General features: G+C 34.3%; 1 protein-coding gene across 1 annotated transcript; it reads right to left on the bottom strand.

Moving 5' to 3' along the window:
* Nucleotides 1-6837: 6837 nt before the first annotated feature.
* LOC148572248 (uncharacterized) lies at nucleotides 6838-10009 on the bottom strand. Its single transcript, XM_088507418.1, has 5 exons — nucleotides 9610-10009; nucleotides 9092-9513; nucleotides 8596-8833; nucleotides 8190-8224; nucleotides 6838-8100 (listed from the first exon to the last, which is right to left on the bottom strand). The coding sequence occupies exons 1-5, from the start codon at nucleotides 10007-10009 to the stop codon at nucleotides 6838-6840; spliced, it is 2358 nt and encodes a 785-aa protein (XP_088363544.1).
* Between the last annotated feature and the right edge of the window lie 5646 nt (nucleotides 10010-15655).

The following is a 15655-nucleotide window of genomic DNA, read 5'->3' as shown; positions in this document are numbered from 1 at the left end:
ACCTCTCTCCACTCTCCAATCCATTTGGCCATCTCTTCACCTTCTCACTATCTTCTTTGTTCTCTATCATGAAAAAGAAGTTGGCACCTAAAAGAAGTAACTGAACCCCATCTTCCAAAAATCCTTCTTCTGCTCTTCAAACCCACACCCATATCCATATACATTCTACTTCATCTTCTTCCCCTTCTTCACAATCAACCAAAGCCATGAGGAGAAAAGTAATTGCTCAGAGAACCTCTTCTCGTAAAAAGGTTGGAAAAGAGAAAGAGCCAATGGTCGAAGAAGAAGAAGCCTCACAATCTTCTCCACCTCCGTCATCCCCAAGGCGATCAACTCCTCATCCATCTGGCCGAAGCTCTCAGCGTTCCAAAGGTTATGTTCTGTACAATACTAGAGAACCACTAAACCTGGATTCTCTAGACTTCAAGAATAAGTTCAATAAGAATCACTCCCATTTTGATCCGGCTAGGTTCAACTCGTGTGCTGCCTACGAGTTCCATGGTCAAGTTCTGGTCAACCGTCAACTATGTGCCTCTCACATAGTGAATCTGGAAACTCTGAGTACAAAAGGAATTGATTTCTCTACTCTGTTTGATAATCTCAAGTGGTCTCCACTGTTCAAAATTCAAAAGCCGGTTTATCCAAACCTAGTTCGCGAGTTCTACGCGAACATGATGTACCACGATGGAGCGATTCATTCTTATGTCAAGAAAGTCCATTTGACTCTGAACAGGGAGACTATCGGCGCTGTCTTAGGGTATACTGATGAAGGAGCCACAACATATATGTCAGGAAAGTGGGAGTCTCAAGTTGGGATTTCTTATCAGATTGCTCTGACTTAAGTCAGTGAAAATTTTTCTGCATTGGATGGGACTGTGTTGACTCACAAAGCTCTCGGGCCTATGAGAGCTCTGCTTCACCGAATTATCAACCACATTCTAATGCCACAAAGCAGTTCTTATCAGAGAGTAATAGTTTGTGATACCCTAGCTCTCTTTGCTATTCTTACTTCTTAATTTATTTCATTTGCTTATTTAATGGTGCGTCACATGTGGGACTGTGTGCGTAGTGACAAGAAGGCAAATCTGCCTTATGGTATTTTTCTCACATGTATCTTTGAACATTTTCATGTTGATTTAATAAATGAGCCGGTAAAAAATAGGGTGTCTACCATCAAAGGAGGCGGAGTTTCTGGAACCGGGAAAGGAAACAAAGGAAAAAGCTCGATGCCAGCCATGTCATTTGATAGTGATCTTAGAAGTTGTCCTTTTAAGCCATCTAAGCTTGCTGAGTCACTCAAGGATGTTGTAAATGAGCTTTCACATATGTCCAAACTGATGGCACGTTCCTACAAAGAAGCTCGTAAGCAGGCTTACCAAAATGAAAAAGCTTGGAACAAATGTAATGAAAGGATTAATCTGCTTCTCCAAAGCTTTGAAAAGGATCTGGCTCCCTCTGACAAAGACAATGAATTTTCTCACTCTTATGTGAATCTGTCTGATGCCTAATTGTTAGGCTCACTGCTGCCCATTTATGTTCGAACAATTTCTAGTTTACTGCTCTTTTGAGTACTGTTTTTTTTGTGTGTTGTTAGTTGATTGTACTTGGATACTCTGGACTCTTTTGTTTTGATTTAAACAAATATTCTACATTTTGGCATGTTATTTTTCATTTGTTTTGCAGGACCCCCATTGATGACAAAAGGGGGAGGAATTAAAAAGAGAAGAGAAACAGGGCTAAAATTTGAATGATTTATTACTAACAGGGCAGAAATCTGAATGATTTATTACTCTTGTGCTCTAATCTTTTCTGATTTTTATGATTTATGCTCTAATTTCTACATTATCATGTTCTGAATTTTTTATGATTTATGCTCTGATTTTTGCATTATCATGTTTTGAATTTTTTGGTGCTCTGATACTTTTTGTAAATTTCTGATCAGATATGTTGAATGAACTTTATGTTACTGGATATTTTTTTATTGAATGTTTTGACAGCAAATAATTTTTAATCGGAATTATTTGTTTTGAGCATGTTGAGTTAAAGTATGCTGAGTCTTGGTTGCAATGTACTCTGTACTCAGGCATACTTTATGTTTATTAGTTGAGCAGAAAAATTGGTTAGAAGATAACAAATCAGGTTTTGTTTATCTTAATACATATGCTCAAAAATCAAAATGTTCAACATTCGTGTGTATCATATGTTGAATACATATTGGAATGAATAAAAAGCTTGTTACAGGTAATGCTTCCACTGATAAAAATGGCACATATCAAGGGGGAGCTATGTGACAAATAGAAAGGGGGAGGATCCCAAAATCTTTAAGGGAGTACTCTTAATCCTTACCCTTTTTCAATTTAATTTTTAAATAATGTTTGTCATCAGGGGAGAGATTGTTGAGTTTGGAAAACTTGAAATATGTGATGATCAAACATTGTTAAAAATATTATTTACAAAATTGTTAATTTAATTTTAGTTTATTATTAATTTAATCACCAATTGGTTGTTTAACAAGTTTGTTAAAAGTGTGCAGATTTTGTTGCTGGGCTGAAAAGAAAGATAAGCCCATTGTGATGACAATATTCAGCCTTGTGCAAAATTCTATATGATATGTGGCTAATATATTTAATTGGGTTTCAATATGTTAATTGGGCCAGAAAATTATTGTGCAAGCTCAAATTTAATCTTTGTTGCAAGACCAACAAAGCTTGGTCCGAAATTGAAAAGGAAAAGAAAGGAAATAGAGCATGATGAGTTCGGTTACCTACTCCCACTTTGGAATGGAATTCAAAGTTAATTAAATAGATTTAATTGTATTGATAATAGGAGAGAGAAACTTTAGAATTGATTTGATAGCATTGATTACTCTCACACGTTACTAAGCATGGGGAGTGGGAAATTAACTCATTTTAATTTCATTCATCAATTACATTAAAAGCTTTTCACTTTTCTCTCTCCTCTTTCTTTCGGTCATGTCTAGCAGGAAAAGAGGATTGAAGCAAGCTATCAAAGGTAGAAGCACAGAAGCTATGAAGAAGAAAGAGGCTAAGGTAATGATGGCACTTGCAAAAAGAAGATCTACAGTATGGTGTGGCTGAGATCTTTACCACTAAAGGTAAGATGTGGTGAAGAAGCCTCAAGATCTCCATACCTAAAAATAGAAGCAATCCATTTCGGTTAGAGAAGAAGATCCCTATAGTATGGCTCGTTTCTACTTTACAGAAGGTAGCTACTGTAGCTACGTGGAAGAGGAAGCAGAAGTGGAGCAGAAGGAGCTGTCAAGGATCAAGTGTTCATCAAGGGTTAGAAATTCTTCTTGGGGACCAAGTCAAGATTGAAGGCTCATATTGATGAAGTTTGAAGAAAAAGGATGAGAAAGAGGTAATTGCATGTTGGTTTTGGCTTTCGGTTCTCTCTCTCTTCTCTCTGTTCAAACCGATTTTGAAGAAGAAGAAGTTGGCTCGGTTGAACTGTTTCAACCTTGGAGGCTTCCCCTTCTATAATAAGGGTGAACAGTCAAGACTTGAGACAAGGAAAAAAAAGCACAGTATTCTCATAGCTACCCAAGCTAACAGAAGTCCTTCTCCTTTAATGTGTTTTATTTTGTATTTTCTTTAGTTTTGTCTGTCTGAGTCTCATGATGAAAAAGGCAAACAGTGTGAGGTTTGTAAGAAAAAGCAGTGAGTGAAAAAAGGCAGAGTGTACAAAATTAAAGAAAAAGCCATAGGTGTCTTAGAGGTCCTCTGTACATCTATGAGTTGTGTATCATGATTCTGTGGGAATCCCCTTGCAAGTTGGGCTAGCACTTAGCAGTTGAAAGCTTGGTAGGTGACCAAGTCAAGTTCAGGATTGGGGATAGATTCTGGACTTGTCCCAGATAGGAAGGGTAGTTCCTAGGGAGAATTGGTGTCTGTAATCTGTATGATTATAGTGAAATTCCATCATAGTTGTGATGGAGAATGGATGTAGGCTGCATCGCACTTAGCAGCTGAACTAGGATACTTCTTGGTGTGATTCTCTCTCTCTCTTCTACTCCATTTCTGATTCTGTTGCTTAGGAGACAAAATTAAAAAAATATCTCCTGACTGGTTACGAGACAAAAAGAAAATATCTCTTGACTAGTTACGAGACAAAAATAAGAAAAATCTCTTGAAATTATTTCAAAGGGCAGAAAGTAACACTCAGCGAAAAGGGGCTAAGATTCAACCCCCTCTCCCCCCCCCCCTTCTCTTAGCCACTGAGTACCATCAACCTTGATACCAATAGAAGTCGGACGCTGTCCTAGAAAGAATTTGAACCTCACATTCAAGTCTAAAAATAGTCCTATTTCAGGTAACTTTCGGAATAATTATGATTATGATAATAATTTTTGATATATTAACCATACGCTTATTCTCAACTAGGTGCTATAAATTTTATTTTTTAGTGTCTGATAAAAGAGGGAACAAAGAGCAACTAAGATGGAGATATCATCTCCTTCCTAATGATCTAATCAATAACACTATAAGGAATTAAAAATTCAGTGTAAGGACGAGAATGACTAGCCGCTGTCTTAGCTAAACAGTCAGCTACCGAGTTCGCTGTTCGTTGAATCAATTGAACTTGAACCACCCAATTTCACTGCAGCATCTCATAAATCTTCAAAAGAAGGTCTGTGTATTCTCTCCGCATCTGGGATGAATCCTTTTTAATCAAGAGATAAGCTTTTAGACAATCTGTTTCGCAAATTACCTCCCTGTGACCACTTTCCCAAGCCAAACAAAGAACCCTCCAAGTTGCGAATATCTCACACCAAATAATAGTTCCTATTGGAATGCTTGCCGAACAACCCAATAACCATTTACCCGTATTGTCCCAAATAGCACACCCAAAACCAGCCAGATGATCTTGTTCCAAAAGACTAGCATCACAATTTAATTTAACAACATTGATTGGGGGAGGACACCACGAATCACATAAAGAGGGATGATGTGTCACTTGATTAGAACGCTTGATTGCAGCATACTCGGCTGTAGAGTGCTCGATAAGCTTGAGAACTTTTTCCTTGCTCCAAATGTCATTTTGATTAAAAATATCATTGTTCCTATCCCTCCAAATCCACCAAAGACCTGCTGCAAATATCCCTTCATTGGTCCGAAGTTTTAGACGAAGCCAACTTTAAAAATCCAAGGCGACATCCCAAGTTTGCATTCCCACCATCAAGCTCTCCCAAATCGAACATATTTTATTACAAAGTCTGATGCACTATTCTACAGATTCTAGTGCTTCATTACATCTAGGGTAAAGATCCGTTACTGTTAAGCGTCTTCGGTAACGAAAGCTGGCAATGGGAATGGCCCCATGCAAGATGAGCCAAATCAATCCCTTGTCCTTCTCAGGTATTCCTAAACGCCAAAACCACAACCAATTCTCATTTGTATCCCATGCAGCCTTTCTATCAAGGAGCCATTCATAACCATCCCTTGTTGAGTAAGTCTTTGAGGCATTAGATCCCCAACACCAGTTCGGATCATAACCTGTCTGCATTATAGGGTTGTAAGTTGTAATATCTAGTTTTAGGGTCTCAGGCAACACAGTATAAAGATGATCAAAATTCCAAATTCCCCCAAACCATATATCACCTAAAGAGAGATCAGTGTCTGAAATATGCACAAAAGGGATCTCTAGAGCTAAAGGCCCCGACGGTCTCCAAGGATGATACCAGAATGATTGAGTTAAAGAACCAATGCACCAAACATAGCCATTTTTAAGCTTACTAGCTGTCTTTGTGATGTTGCGCCATATGCTCGAGGATTGCGTAGGACATTGAAGATCCAGCCCCAAGCTTCCTTGAACATATTTAGCTAGCATAATGCGCACCCATAATTTGTTCCTACCATGGAAGAGTTGCCAAACTAGTTTACCAAGGAGGGCAGTATTAACACATTGAGTGTCGCGAATACCAAGGCCCCCATGCCTCTTGGGCGTGATCACAGTACTCCAATTCAACAAATTTAAGCTCCGCTCATCTGTCTTTCCTTTCCACAAGAAATTACGAATAACAGAATCAATCTTAGAACACGCTTTGTTGGAGAAGAGGGAGACCTGCATTTGATATATAGGTAGAGACGTTGCCACAGATTTTATAAGACATAATCTGCCGGTCCTATTAAGTAGCCGACCCTTCCAGCTAGACAATTTGCTTTTTATTTTCTCCACCGCCTCCAGGCAAGCCGCTCGAGATGCCCGCGGATGGTTGATGTTAACCCCCAAGTACTTGCCTAACTCATTAGCAAATCTGATAGAAGATATACCAGCCAGTACATTTCTATGAGTATTGGACACGCTCTTCGAACAAATAGCTTTGGACTTATCTATGTTCACCTTCATTCCCCATGGTTTACAGAATAAGTTTAGAGAATGCATTACCTAGTGGACTTGTGTCTTGCTTGCTTTACAAAAAAGAAGAAGGTCATCTACGAATATGAGATGGGAGATTCGTGGACCTCCCCGAGAAACAACAACCGGGTCCCAAGCCCCCAACTCCACCTGATTAGATATAAAGCAAGCTAGCATTTTCATACAGAGTACAAACAAATACGATGACATGGGGTCTCCTTGTCGCAACCCTCTATTGGGCTGAAAACTATCCAACCTATTCCCATTCCACAATATCAAAAGATATGACGCCTGAATACAATTCATAATAGGACTTCTAGTAGAGGTAGGAAAGCCGAAACTACTCAAGGTGTAGTTTAAAAAACTCCAATCGACCCGGTCATATGCCTTCTCTAGATCTATCTTAAAAGCAATAGCACCCTTTCTTGATTTCGTTCTCTTCAAGAAATGAAGGACCTCTTACGCCACTATGATGTTGTCAGGAGCTCCTCTACCAGGAATGAAGACTCCCTGATTTGGACATATAATATCAGCCAAGTAGGGTCTTAAACGGGTTACCAACACCTTAGTTACTATCTTGTACACGACGTTGCAGAGACTGATTGGTCGAAAGTCCTTCATTCTGCTTAGGGAGTCAACCTTAGGAATAAGCACAACAAGGGTTTCAAACATAGAAGGATTAATTGTGTCTCCCTGAAACACCCTACGCCCCAGACTCCACACATCTTGACCCACTACATCCCAATATTCTTTAAAAAAGAATGCTTGGAACCCGTCCGATCCTGGAGCTTTGAAAGGACTCATGCTATCCACTGCAGATTTAACCTCCAACATCGACACTGGATTAGTAAAGCTCTCACAAGCTTCACTACTGAGAGAAGGTCTCGGAAAATCACCCATACAATTTACCTCCACCGGGTCGGTTGAGCAAAAAAGATCTTTATAAAAGTTTAGTGCCTCTTGCTGAAGAAGATCCGGATCAGAAGACCAAGATCCATCGCTCACAAAAAGGCCATGAATTTTGTTTGCTTTCCTTCTAATGATGGTCTGCATGTGGAAAAACTTTATATTTTTATCACCATACCTAACCCATTGCTCCCTAGATTTCTGGAACCAGAGCATCTCTTCTTGAAGAAGGACCGAATTAAAATCATCCATGCACTTTTGTTCCTCTTCTTTGACAACTGCATCATCACAAAATTTTAATCTTTTTTGGAGGCCATTAAGCTTGCTTTCTAGAGCTCTTTTCTTGATAAAAATGTTCCCAAAGACACGAGAATTGAAGTTCAGAGAAGCCTCTTGCACCTTTTTAAGCTTGCTATGTATGTGGCTGATGTTGCCATTCCAGGCTTTATAGATGACACTTTTATAAGATGGATGAGTAGCCCACGCAGCTTGGAACCTGAACAGTCTGCTGCCCTTCCTGACTAGCAGTCCAAGGCATCTGATGAGTAAAGGGCAGTGATAAGAATGCAAACGACTAAGTACCTCTATGACCACTTCAGGAAACATAACTCTCCAACTACTATTGCTGCAAGCTCTGTCCAGCTTCTTAGCTACCTCCTTGTTCCCCCGAACCTTTCTGAACCAAGTAAAACTCCTACCCACTGTTGTCAGATCAAACAAGTTACACAAATCCAAAATGTGAGAGAAATAATTACTTCGATTAACATTGAAGTGGCCCCGTTTCACTTCCCAAGAATGCAAGATTTCATCAAAGTCCTATGTTATCAACCACGGGTCCTGTATAGAAGTTTCAAGTGCCAACAGATGTTCCCACAAATCCTCATGAATCGCCAGCTGGGGGATACCGTAAACTGCACTGCACACCCAATTCCTTCCACCCCTTTCAATAGCAGCAGATAAACATTATTCCATGGTAGCAATTACTCTACACTTAGCTTTATCATCAGAGGATAAAAACCATATACCCCTCTGTGTCCACTGGCTTCCACAATTCCCACAGAAGTAAAACCCAAATGTTCCCAAAAAAATTTCATAAAGCCAAAAGCAACATGTGTTTCAACAAGAATAACAAAAGCTGGATTAAATTTTTTTACCAGTTTTTTACAGTGTACTCGAGCCATCTTGTTAGAGGCTCCTCTCACGTTCCAACTAATCAAGTTTATAGAATCACTATCCATAAAAAACCAGACTTGATGATGGAGCCACCCCTAATGTCTCACGTTGAGGGTCCTCTGTCTCCCATCTTGGTACCTCCCTCCATCTGTTCGTTGCCATGCTTGACCCTTCCAACCGGTTCATTCGGTGAGTTCTGAAGTGAAGGAGGTCTTCTCCTCTTGTAATTAATATTGACCAGCGGGGTAGAAGCATGTGAGACAGGGCCCCTTTTCCTTACTCCCGTAGTACCGCTAGAGGAAGAAGTAGTTCCTGTAAAAACTTCTTTGGGCTTTGGAGCATTTTTCTTGGCTTCACACTCACCCAAAGATGGCCCCTTATTAGCCACAAATGTTTTTTTTATCAAGACTAGGCCTTTTGAGATTAAAACCTACTTGTGGACATTTATTGGCTTTACTCTTGTTGAACTTAGTCCAACCCCATTATTAGATGCATGATTTTGTTCCAAAGATGCATGCAACGTCCCACCCACAAAATTCTCACTTGCCATATTTAGTGAATCTTTAGTTTCACTATTTTGAAATTTGAATTCTTGATTTTTTGCCTTCGCTGGAGACCTTTTCGTGGTGCTTACTGGCTGCTCTCCGACTCCTGCTGCTCTGTCTTCTTCTTCTGGTTCATTCAAGCTTTCTAGTGTTGCCCAAACCACCTTCTTTTCTATCTTTCCACAATCTCGAGTCACATCCCCAAAGCAATTGCATTTATCACAAATGAGATGTAAATTCTCATACTCGATGTTGTACTCAAAACCATCTACCATGATTTTTCGTTTCACCGGCTGTCCCATATCAATATGAATACACGCACGTGCATATTTTCCGCGCTCAGCCGATTTGGTGGCTAAGTCAACTTTGATCGGCTTTCCCAATGTTCTAGCTATCTTCAAGATAGCCTTCTCACTATAGTACCATATGTTAAGACCTGTGACTCTGATCCAGATTAAAGTGGAACCAAAAGTGTCCTCACATGGGCGGAACGACGAACACCACGGCTTAACTGCCACATAATTACCAGCGATTATCTATGGCCCTCCAAGTAGCACGCGCTCTCTATCCTCCCGTAAATCAAATTTGATGAAAAAATATCCAAAACCAACATCTAACACCTCATATCCTCCTCTGGTTCTCCAAACTCCTCTTAACTTATGTGTAGTGGCGGAATAGCTAAAGGTTTTATGGAGGACTTTAATGATAATGGCATTTTTGTATGGAGTAGATAGGATCATTCTGGCTTCTTCCGAAAAAACTACACTAGGTATCTCTCCATCAATAATGGTTGCCATTTTGTCCTCATCAAGAGAGTCCACTCCGTGAGAGAACCTAGTCGGGGATTCTCCTACTACTTTGTCTCGAAAAGAAACCTTGAAAGGTTCTTTACCCTTTACCTTCTTTCCCCCATCTTCTATGCCATGAGCTGCTTCTTGCCCTTCAAACTCCATGGCGCCTCCTGACACTTTGCTTTGGTCCAAACCAGATTCTCTACTAGCCTCCATAACACTTTTGCCCTTTGAAGCCTCATTTATAAAACCTGGATCAAGGTTCCCACTAACCTTTCCTTCAACAAGAACGATTCCTTCTAAATCCTACTACCGTCTCCACCACCACGCTCTCTCCCACTCTCTCCACTCTTCAAATATAATTACTTTTTTAGTTTACACTTCCATGTTTGATTTAGGTGCTATAATTAGTTTCTTAAAACATATATTGTTAAAAAGATTTGATATCAACAATAAATAATAAATTTAACAAAAAGTGTTTTTTTACCGACCAAAAAGTGTGTTTAAATTTAAAAATTGTCATATATTTAATAGAACAATGTGACGTTATGACTTTAGTTATAATTTAGAAGTATGTTAAAATTTTATAACTATGATAAATACGTAGAAATAACAAAATAAACATATATTTTTTTCCTATTTGTTTTAATGAGATTGGATAAATGAAAAAAGATAAAATTATATATATTTTAGGGTAATTTATATAAATAAATTGTTTGTCCTTTAAATTTATGCAATTGCATTCTTTCAAATATGAAGACGCAAATACATTATTTCATATATTTATAGAAACTGCTACTGGCAGTAGTGGTTTACATAAACACATAATCCGCTATAGCCAGTTGCGGATTGCATGCAAATGGATGAATACATAAATCGCAGACCGTCGCGGTTTTTGTTTATTGATGTTTGGCTATAAACCACTACTGGCAGTAGCGGTTTATGTGTATTAGGAGACGTGCGTAAACCGCTGGAGGCAACAACGGTTTAATACAATTTTAGTTAATATTACGATATAGTATAATGATACAAGAAACATGTAGGATAAAAACAAATGTAATGATTTTAAATAAGATAAAAAATTAAAAAAGATAATTAAAAATGATGAATTATGATTTTAAATAAAACAAAAAATAATTAAAAATTATAAGTCATAATTTAAATCTTTTAATTTAAAAGAATTATAATTTATAAAATCATAAATTATAAATTCTTTCGCCATATAAATTGGTACTCGCAATTTATATTGTATATTACACTTGTGGAATACACCAATTTAAATTTATATTAATGTATTACACAGTTTCATCTATGATATAAAAAATAATTAGCAGTCTAAACATGTTATATTGTTTGAAGAGTAAAGTATTGTTTTTGTCCCCAATGTTTGGGGTAAATCCTATTTGTATCCCTAACGTTTAAATCGTCCTATTTGTATCCCTAACGTTTGTAAAAGTGATTCAATGTTATCCTGCCATCAATTACACATCATGAACACTTTAGTTTGAGTTTTAAAAATCTCTTCTCGAAGTTAGAATATAAATATCTGGGATAGAATCGATGATCCACTCCGAAAAATAGCTCATCAAAAGTTGAAACTAATTCCTACAACATTTATATAATTCACTTTTCTAAGAACATAATTGAATCTAAACACAAATAGTAGATATAATATTAAAATCGAACACATCCAAGTGAGGCCTAATTGAGAATGAATACATCTAAGTGAGAATAATTGAAAAATATAATCTGATTTGTTAGTATAATTGATAGTAGGATAACATTGAATCACTTTTATAAACGTTAGGGATACAAATAGGACGATTTAAACGTTAGGAACACAAATATGACTTACCCCAAACGTTGGGGACAAAAACGATACTTTACTCTTGTTTGAATATTGTAAACAAAATAATAAACAAATGTTATAAATAAAATATTTTCAACTCAAAATTAATCAATTGTCCTAGTCTAAAGTTTGATATTCATATCTTGATTTATTTTTATATAATTCGTTGCAAGTTGGTACGAAATGAATTTTTAAAAGTAATTCGGTGAATCTTATATCATATTATTTAAATCAACAAATCACAAATAATTTTTTAAAGCTAAAAATAATTTAGTAGGGTTAGAATTACCAACTACATCAAGTCACAAATTAGTATAGAAGGGAAAGAGTAGTTTGTGACAGGCTCCTACTACTTATGTGAAGCTATAATTTCTTTCTATTTTTAGCTAACTAATTTGAGAAGGGATTACATTAAGTCACCTAACCTTTTATTGAACTAATAGGAGGAGAGAACTTTAAGTTTGTATCTTTTCTTTCGAAAAATTTTAAAAGAACTTATACCATTATCTTGTGAAGGTAGAATCTTAAACAAAATAGATGTTTTTATTGACTAAACGATTTCATCTATTTTAATAGACACATTAATAAGGAGGTTAGTTCATTAATTTTTACTTAATTTAAAAATTTTCATGTTAGATTAGAAATGAAAGAATTATTGTTGTTTATTATTAGATTTTGAATAGTAATATTATTTGTTAGAAATAAACTTTAAATGGTAATAATATTCTTAATTAATATTAATGAATATAATTTAAAATAAAATGATAGGAATAATAATTATTAGAATTAGATAAAGATAGATTAAATATAATTTATATAGGCATTCACTCTCTACATAAACCACTACAGCCTCCAGCGGTTTACGCACGTCTCTCAATACACATAAACCGCTACTGCCAATAGCGATTTATAGCCAAGCATCAATAAACAGCGATAGCCTCTAGCGGTTGTGTTCCCCATTTGCATGTAATTCGCGACTAGCTATAGCGGATTATGTGTTTATGTAAACCGCTATTACTAGTAGCAGTCTCTATAGATATTACGTCTTCATATTTAAAAGAATGCAATTGCGTAAATTTAAAGGGCAAACAATTTATCCTATATTTTAGGATCATAAAAAACATTTAATTTTATCTATTTTAATATATATTTGTTATGTTAATAGACGGATAAATGATAAATATATTATAATAATATATTATAAATTTTAAATTTTAAATTTTAAATTTTAAATCTTAAATTTATATATTTATTATTTATCCATAAATGATAGGTATATTATAACAATAATATATCTATGATCCATCCATATGCTACCATGGCACATGCATGTCAAAGTAGGTAGAATTATCTTTTTTATTTTTTATAAAATTTGGATCTTCTAAATTTTGAATTTTCATTTTAGAAAATAAAGTGTGATCTCTTATTCTTAAATAGTTTCTTTCTCATATTTTCTCCTGGTTCCACCTATAAAATAAATAATAAAAAATTATATTTTACCCTCTAAAATAAAATTTAAAATTTAGAAGATTCAAATCCTTTTTCGTAATCCCAAAACGTGTAGAAGTCTCATGTTTTTTATTCATGTATCTCATTGAAAAACAATTCATGTAGAAATATTCTCAATTCAAATAAATTAACTATTGAAAATATTTACTGTGTTATCATTTTTTTTTACAAGTCGTCTTAAGTTGATAAATTTTATTTATTACACATAAATAGTTCTAATTTGATGTGTTTTAAATATTGCACATAAATAGTTACAGAGATTATTGTATTTTAGCTTTTGTGAATAAATCGTCTTAATCTAGAATGATTTATATTTTTTTTCCTAAATGTAAGTATTTGAAGTTTGATTTAACGTTTAAATTACTAAAAACATAATTTAATTGTCTGAAAAGTCTCAATTTTTACGTAAATATGATTCTATATTTTAACTCTAGTTTATATTTTAATTTTTGCGTTCAATAATTACAGTTTGATAAATAATTAAATTTTTTTTATTTATCAACTTTGTTCTTTATTTTTATGTGATGTATACCGTTGTCTTTTCTTTATATATATAGAATTTTTAATACTCATCATCCATATAAAAATTTTAATCATTTTTACTAATACAATTTTTTATGGAACTTTCTTTTATTATTTTTTTATTTTGTATAATTTTTATTATGAATTCTTGAATTAAAATGTACTTTATTCATTGTTGTTAATTTTTTATAATATGAATTATTAATCCTATTAGAAAAACCAAATTAAATAAAAAAAATACTCAAAAAGAGTACCTAAAAGAATATTAAATTTTAATACAAAAATTTAAATTTAAGTTCTTTTCAAAAAAAATTATAGCAAAAAATAGTAAAAAATATAATTTTAAATAATATAAATTCATGTATTTTTTTAATAATTTTTGTTTAAATATAATTTTAAATAAAACGATCTAAATAATATTTATTTTATTATAATTCATTTTTATATAAAAATAAAAAAATTTATTTAATATAAACTCCTTCTTATAAACTTTAATCCAAAATATACACTAACTCACATGTGATAATGTAATCATTTTAGATTATGAAATTTATATTTAAACTTAAAGTTAGGTTTGCTAGGATAACTTATATAAATAATAATAATAAAAATTTCATATCTTCGAATTTGATTTTGAAAACATGTAATTTTGAGGTATTTTTAATTTATTTACGTAACAAAAGATTGCACTCTAATTGTCAAATGTTAAATTTAGGTGAAAATTTAAGTGCAGTAGTTAATAGTTGAAAGTGATTAAATAATTTGACTGATTTAATTAAATTTTTATCTAATGACTCTTAATTATCAATTTTACGTGAAGTTGACTACACTTGAATTTCTATCTAAATTTAAATAATCACCAAACAAAATTGTTAAATTTAAATAATCTATCTATCTATTCTATTATATAAAAATCGAGTTTTTGCACTTAATGATAAAACTGACATGGTATACTTCTGAGAGTGTTTCCTAATTTATTTCTTTTAACTCATTAAATATAATTCATTATGATGGTCTAATTATATCAACTAATTAATTTGATTAGATATTTAAATATCACACAATTTAATATCATGTATATCAATTAATTGAATATAACTGTTAGAGTATAATTAGAATCAATTAGATCAATTAGCATTATTTAATATATCTGAATATTTATTATAGGATATTATGTCTTTATTATTTCGATTCTCCTATCACCTATAAATACACTTCTATATTGTATCATTCTACACAACTTGAATACTCACAAACATTCTTCCTATTGCTCCCTCTCTCCTTTCTAACATGGTATTAGATCTATAGTATCCTCCTCAAGAATAAGTTATTTTCTTCGGGTGAAATCACCATATTTTTCATAGTTTTTTTCTGTGCCATTTTTTTTCTTCTCTTTTGTCAATGCTTTGATACTTTTCTGACCTCACCGATGAGCTAATCCACTACTTACTTATTCTCATTGAAAAACCATATGTTTTCTGTCACCTTCGGATAGTTTGTCATCTCTTTGCACTTTGTCACTTTTCAACAGTTTTCTGGCAGTTCACCATCTTTTCAGCAGTTTTTAGGCAATTGACCATTCTTGCAACAGTTTCATCTGTGTTCTCTTTTGGCAGTTCTGTCTGTGTTCCCTTCCGGTAGTTTTAATTCGTCTGCACTTTCTTCCGGTAGTTTCATCTGCGTTTCCTTGTGGCAGTTCCGTCTGCAGTTCCTTGTGGCAGTTCTATCTGCACCCGTTCTATCAGTTTATGCATTTTTTTATTTAGTTGCTTCAAATAAGTTTCAAACTCTAGTGATGAGGAGGGATGTTAGAGTATAATTAGAATCAATTATATCAATTAGCATTATTTAATATATCTGAATATTTATTATAGGATACTACGTTTTTATTATTTCAATTCTCTTAGTACCTATAAATCCCCTTTTATATTGTATCATTCTAGTATTCTACACAACTTGAATACACACAAACCTTTTCTCTA

This window comes from Arachis ipaensis, chromosome B3 (genome assembly GCF_059453495.1).
Source record: "Arachis ipaensis isolate K30076 ecotype BB chromosome B3, ASM5945349v1, whole genome shotgun sequence".
In the NCBI taxonomy this organism is placed as follows: domain Eukaryota; kingdom Viridiplantae; phylum Streptophyta; class Magnoliopsida; order Fabales; family Fabaceae; genus Arachis; species Arachis ipaensis.
Note: the sequence above shows the minus strand (reverse complement) of the source record. Positions and strands in the feature narration are given on the sequence as shown.